At 38.0% G+C, this 7304-nt stretch overlaps 2 protein-coding genes across 2 annotated transcripts in view; one reads left to right on the top strand and one right to left on the bottom strand.

Annotated features, from left to right (window-relative positions):
• The window catches only part of LOC142349644 (muscarinic acetylcholine receptor M2-like), a 223185-nt gene that overhangs the window by 781 nt on the left and 215100 nt on the right, over positions 1 to 7304 (top strand). Inside the window, exon 2 of the mRNA XM_075401356.1 lies at positions 340 to 540. Within this exon, the coding sequence (XP_075257471.1) occupies positions 340 to 540 (201 nt within the window). The remainder of the gene's footprint in view (positions 1 to 339; positions 541 to 7304) is intronic.
• LOC142349643 (voltage-dependent calcium channel subunit alpha-2/delta-1-like) overlaps positions 1 to 7304 on the bottom strand; it is a 261704-nt gene that overhangs the window by 202125 nt on the left and 52275 nt on the right. The window lies entirely within an intron of this gene.

Below are 7304 nucleotides of genomic sequence, written 5' to 3'. Positions count from 1 at the left end.
GACGCCTCATTTTGTGAGTTTGTTCATTCAAACACGCACCCCCAAGCGTGAAAAGTCTGACTGGGAAGCAAAACATAAACTGATTTTCGCAGAAAATTTTGCTATGTAAACAGCGGGAGATTTGTGGAAGAGAATAGTGATTATCCTACAAAATAAACTTCCCATAATAACCAATCTTTTCCTAAGGCTAATTTACCATAACTTTGATAAATAACCGCTTCTTTTGATAACCTCTTAACAAACAATAGATCTTTAGCCATACTAAAATAGCCACTCTTCAAAGAACAACCTCTTCCTTCGAAAGTAAATACTTTATATAACGTTCCCAACGTTTTACAGAACTGCACAGCCACCGGAAGTTGCGTAACAAGAAATGCATCGGAACTTTCCAATTTGACCGCAGAATCGTTGGATTACGTAATCAGTATGAACTCATTCGGCGCAGTAGTGATTGCAGTGTTGGTGGTGGCCTGCAGCATTGCAACAATTGTGGGAAATCTACTGGTTGTCATTGCTTTCTACACCGAGAAAAAACTCCAGGTTAGGCTTTATAGTTCCCTGAGTTTTATATAGCTCCTTTAGTGCCATCAGTTCACGGAATATATATTTTCCAAGAAAACAAATCAAGTCTTTATTATTATTCAAACCCTAAAAAATTATTTGATGTAAGGGTCTTTATATCTTCCTGGCTTTTGGTTGAGCGATTAATCCGTTAAGTAAGAAAGAGTGCTATCACTGCTCGGAAAGCTCAAGAAATGGAATCTTTAGTACTTCCTGAAGGAAAACAATTTCATATGAACTTTTATATACCACCTTTAACATTTTTTAGTTTAAAAAATGTTAAATTTATTTCATGCAATTTGTCATCACCTTCTTGTCGATGAATTCATGAAGAGAATACGGCAAAGACTGCAGTTAGCGTGAATTGGACAAAAACTTTGATTGAAACATATATCTGCTTTTTTAAAATAGGTCTGCTTTTTTGTGTAATCTGTGAAAGACAGATCAATCATGTTTGACCCACCGAGAGCCGCATATAAAAAAGTGGGTAACTCTAAATGAAAACTATTTTTCCAAAAGATGGTTTGCTTGAACTCTAACTGTTTTTGTATTTGCGTGCTAATAGAAGTTCTATAGAGCCAAAATTAAGAGATTCTAACCGGTTTTTACATTTTATGATCGTTGCATAACTTCAAAGAAATCATTCAAATCATAAATGACTGGATGTATAAAATTATTTCTAATTTTTTGTCCAACTGCCTTTGGTAACGCTAATTACGGTTAATTTTCTGCTCTTAAAACTCAGTGATTTTTCTATAGTTTTGCCTCAAAATACTTTGTAATGATTATAGTATGTCTATTATGATTTCATATAAATCATGATTCCAAGAAAAACTTAATTCTCAAAATTTTTCAACGTTGATTGATTTGTTTGGAAAAGATAACTTGGAGTATAAAAATTTAAACACTTTCAGAGGAAGGTTGATTGTTGCTATGATACTTTGATAACAACTAAGAAATCATGCAAATAATAAATGACTTAGCATGATGACTAACAATTATATACGAATTAAAATGATAACTTAGAATTATGAACGTTACCACAAGCCCTATTTAGCCAGTATTAATCTTCTATTTCGCTCCATACTCTCGTTTAGCATCCAGTTCTTGCTCACCACTGTTTCCTAAAAGTTCTTTATTGTCGATAAGAAGAATGATAAGTAGCAAAATTTACAGATGCGATAAAAAACGACAACATGCCAATTGAAAATTAAATAATTTTCACAAAAATAGCAAGAAAACTGGCAACAGAAAACTTCTTACAGCATTGGCTGCTCAAAACACATTTATTTATTTAAAATTGTCAACAATTTTTGGTCGCATTAGAAAAAAAGCAAATCTGTTGCCGCAATTTTGAGCACAAGTGAAAAAAAATGAAAACTGCAGTTTCAGAGAAAATTCGATGTTCATAGATTCCTTTATCAAAATTGCATCTGGAGTCTGTTATAACGACAAATCTTCCATTGATTCCTTTGAATTTGATACGAATTGTTGCACATACTTTTGAATTTCGTTTGTCCTTATTTGCATAAAAACGTCACAAAAATTTACGGAAAAAATTTTTCATTCGTCTCAAATTTGTGTCATACGTGAAACCTGCACTAGCTGCTCAAAATGTATGCACGCACAATGAAATTTTTCATTGCACAAGATAGAGACTTATTTATGATTAACAAATTTTTAGATGGAAGTCAGGTTATTGCTGTTTATGGAAAATAGGGAGATTTCTTGTCGAATTGGCTCCGTTGACTGCAGATCCAGTTTTATCTATGCGCCCCCCAAAAAAGGGCGCATAGATTTATTTTGAGCAATTTGCATTAACTTATTGTTGATTATTAAAAAAATAACACGGTGTTGGAAACCACTTAAAAACACGCAGTTTTTCACGTAACAACTTTTTCTCTTTTTTGGACGAGTTTAACAATTGTCCATGGTTTATGGCAGAAATTCGATCTGTGTGATGGTTTCAATGAAACATCAAGAAACTTAGAAGTTTTATTAAAGTTTCAAAGAACGAAAGAAGAACTTACCTGACGAACTTTATTGCTGTGTCGATAAGTAATGGCTACAAAACCAAACTCAATTCTAATTTTGTTTTGGCGCTATCATTATCTTATTGACCTATCAATCATATGTCAGAAGTAAATTCTCCCACCAACAGAAACCTGATTCTAACATCCACCGACCTCCAACTAATGAACTCGATTGTACCCAAGCCATATATGATTCTCATGAAATGTTGATGAAAATAGAATATCACCTCCGGGATTCGGAGTTAAGATCTATTCACATGCCAATCATGTAAAATATTTTTAGCTAATCTAAATTTTCTCTGTATATTTTCGCATAGATAACCACTATAAATACAAGCTAATTTTTGTATATTTTCAGATCAAAATTTAATTTAAAATTCAACTTAATGAATTCTTTGACCCGTGTTATCGACCACGACAATGGTGTCCAGACCAGCTACAGACAGACAAATTTTGGATCTACAGAATGCAGAATCAGCTACTGCGTGGATTATGTCTTTTGTGGCGAAATGTCGCGCAGAGAAGAAAGAGGACAAAGTCAACACCGATGGTACTGTACAGGACCTACAGGTAACCAATCTCTTTCTTAGTATGTGCGGGCAAGATGCAATTATTAAACTTAGGAGCTTAATGAGTCCTAGGAATTTGATAGACACTCCGTATAAAGACATCAGATTGGCGATTCAAAACTATATTTCTCCTAAAGAGGTAGTAACGGCAGAAAGGGCTAAATTTCTGTCCGTTATACAAGGTGTAGGGGAGTCAGACAACGACTTCCTAGCACGTCTTAGAGAAGAAGCACGCTATTGTGACTTCGAAAAATTGAAAACAGCGGCCAACCCCGAAGAGGAGTTGGTAAAAATAAAGTTTATCTCAGGTTTGAGGGACCCTGAAGCAAAACTTAGACTACTAGACGGTATTAAAGCAAAACCAGCAATGTCGGTTACTGAAATGACCGAGAGCTTACAGTTCAGAAGTCAAGCAATGGCTTTTGCAAGTTCTTCATCAGGTAATAAGCCCTTTACGGTGAAAGAAGAAGTTGGGTTCAACTTCAAAAAGACCTTTCGAAAACCAAATGAAAAAATTACGGCTAATAGAAACAGCAACATGTGCACTAGGTGTGGAGGTAAGCCACACTCTAGTAGACCTTGTCCAGAGCTAAGTAAGAAATGCAACACCTGTGAAAAGGTGGGACACTTCTCAAAAATGTGTAGAAGCAAACCCCAACCAAATTCAGGTAAGTACAATAAACAGAATAATTTTTGCGAAGAAGAAAATGTTTCTTCAGAGCAAGCATCTCCAGCATCTGAGATGGGAATGTTTTATACTAAAGAACAAATCTTTAGCATGTCTATGACATGGGAATACATCTCAATAAATAACTGCAAAGTAAAAATGCAGGTAGACACAGGTGCAGATAGCACAGTGATATTATCAAAAATATGGACTGAGCTTGGTAAACCTCAGTTGGATGGTAAGATAAGACATCTTGAAGCTTATGATGGTCATCAATTAACGCTTCTGGGATCACTTACTTTTGACGTTGAGTGGAACGGAAACAGGCTCACTCAAAAACAACTTGCAGTTGTGCAGTCTGATAAAGAGTTTGGACTACTTGGTAGAGACCTTCTACCCAAGCACGGCGTGAACAACATAACAGCCGAGCACCTACCTGCTGTGAAGGGTTACAAAGCTCATGTGAAGTTGATACCAGGAATACAGCCAATGTTCTGCAAAGCCAGAAAAATACCTCTACATCTTCAAGACAAGGTCACAGAGAAGCTGGAACAAATGGTCAGACAAGGCATCCTTGAACCGGTACAGCCAGGAGGAGTCACTAATGCATCTCCAGTGGTGTGGCAGAGAAAGAAGAGTGGAGAACTGAGACTTTGCGTGGACTTGAAAGTGCACATCAATGGCAAGGTCATGGATGAGGACCACCCAATACCAGACATGGAGACGATCTTCCATAACCTACATGGGGCCTCATACTTTGGCAAAATTGACCTCTCAGATGCCTACTATCAAATTGAACTTGACGAAGAAGCAAAAGATATATGCACACTCAACACATCTCAGGGACTGTTCAAGATGTGCCGACTACCTCAGGGATTGAAAAAACTCTTCTTCAATCTTCCAGAATTGCATAGAATCAACACTCAAAGGAATCAAAGGTGTTGTGATCTTTCAAGACGATGTATTGGTGTATGGAACTACCAAGGAGCAGTTCGACAAGAGAATGCTTGCAGTCAAGAGTCGACTACGTGAGAAACACTTTACTATTATTGAGAAAAAATCTAACTCAAAACCAGTCGATAGCGTTAGCTTTTTGGGATACTCCATTTCAAAGGAGGGAATAGCACCAGATCCCAATTATGTTGAAAAAATAAAAAAAATGCAAAAGCACCAACTAACAATAAACAACTCGAATCGTTTGTTGGGCTAGCTAATTTTTACGGAAGAATGATTCCTGATTTTGCAACAAAAATGCTACTCTTAAATAACATGAGAAATAGCGATTTCTCATGGGGCAAAATGCAACAAAAAGCTTTTGAAGACATAAAAAATGATTTATGTGCTAACCCACTAGTACAGCCATATAGTCTACACAAAGAAGCAACAGTTACTACTGACGCCTCTGAAAAAGCCATTGGCGGGGTTCTTTCGCAAGAAAGACATCCAGTCATATATGTATCGAGAAAATTGACTTTAGCGGAGCAAAACTACTCGAACATAGAGCGGGAAGCACTGGCAATTGTCTTTGTGGTCACAAGATTGAAACAATTCCTTCTTGGAAGACGATTTACCCTACAGACTGACCACAAACCACTCAAATATCACTTTGCACCAGACGAGGAGATCCCGAAGACAGCATCAGCGAGAATCACAAGATGGGCAATAGCTCTAATGGGTTTCGACTATGAGTTGAAGTACACACCAGGGGAGCAGATAACCCATGCAGATGCTTTGAGCAGAATGGATTTTGACGAAGACGAATCCGACAACGATCGAGTGTGCTTCGCAATCAATAACATCTACTTCGCCCACAGTGATTTGGTGACCCAAGCAGAAATCAAAACTGAACTTGGAACAAACAGACTCTTCCAGGACATAATGAAGCGAATCAAAAAGCGGCAATTGGAAACAATGTTCAGAAGCGGAAAAAGGATTCGAACAACAGAAAGATGCACTTACTTTACATAATGGAATCATCTTCAGAGGTGTTGTTCCTTTCATTCCACCCAAACTACGACACTTGGTTTTGGCAAAAGCGCATGAGACACATCCCGGAAAGAATGCAACTCAGACATCAGTCAGAATGATAGCAAGGTGGCCTGGCATTACCCAAGACGTTCAACACTTTGTTAGTAAATGTAAGAATTGTCAATTGAACAGGCCTAGCCTGGGAAAAACAGTCTCTACGTGGCCAGAAGCCGACGTTTGGGAACGGCTCCACATGAACTGGGGTTATGTTAAGGACCAAGGCAATATATTAGTAATTGCTGACGCGGGTTCTGGTTGGATAGAAGCCTTCCCCGCGGGAAATAGAACATCAGAAACAGTTAAAATATATCTTAGTCAAATCTTTGCAAGGTTCGGAATACCAAAAACTTTAGTTTCTGATAAGGGTCCTGAATTTGTAAGTGGTGACCTTAAACAGTGGTGTGAATCACTGGGAATTAAGAAAATAGAATCACCCGTCTATCATCCAAGAGCTAATGGACTAGCTGAAAGAGCAGTTCAGACAGTGAGGCGGGCACTTCAAGCGTGGAGTCCAAACCTTAATGTGTCATTTGGAGCATTCCTGCAAAGGGCACTGATGACACATCGCAACACTTCAAAGACGAGGAGCAAAACTCCAGTTGAACTCTTGTTGGGACGCAGAGTGAGACTACCAGCAATAGCAGATTTCGACTTGTGCGAACCCATTCTATTCAAGGCCAACGAAAACACAAAGACAGTTCCTGCTACCTTCATCATCAAGAAGGGCTTGAACACATCTTTCATACAGCCCAAAAAATCAGCACGGACTATTCTAGTGAGCGACACTCAAATTGCGAGACTAGACGAGGACAATGTGAAAACTGAACCAGCAGTGGAGGAGACCATATCTCAATCAGAATCACAACCTCAGAACACAGATGTGGGACCTTCACATCAAGATGAAGAGTCTTCTATCTTTCAATCGGCTTAATATTTGATCTATAAAATATCATTCTCGAATTTTTAGGAGTTTCTGCGGATTTTTTTTTCTGGGATTGTTTTTCCTGAGAATGTTTTGCTAATGGGAACCATTTTGTCTGGTACTGTTTTGCCTGTTCACCCTCGAAAAGTATATACCGGTCCTCAATTTTAAGAGTTAGATGACTTTGTCAGTTGGGAGCAGTCACAAGATTAAGTAGAGGTGTGTCCCCTTTGAGTACCGCTTTCCTCCAATTTCGTTTGAAATTTTTCAATTATTATAAACCGTACAAGATGCTCAATTTTTTCGGGATCGTTTCCATTGGTGCCACCCAGTACGTCATGCACCCCCAGTTGCACAACACATTCCGTTGAATAGTAAATCATAAAGGAAAAATATGTGGGCGTGTTAGGCTGTAAACCTATCAAACCTTTGGCTTCAAACCTGAGGAAATGTCGGTATGCTCGGTTTCAAACGTACAAAATAGTCTTTGTGTTCAGTTTCAGACGTACGAACTTGTCGATATC

The sequence above is a fragment of the Convolutriloba macropyga genome, chromosome 11, assembly GCF_964194025.1.
Source record: "Convolutriloba macropyga chromosome 11, txConMacr16.3, whole genome shotgun sequence".
NCBI lineage: Eukaryota > Metazoa > Xenacoelomorpha > Acoela > Convolutidae > Convolutriloba > Convolutriloba macropyga.
The sequence above is the reverse complement of the archived record's forward strand: the minus strand, read 5'-3'. Positions and strand labels throughout refer to the sequence as shown.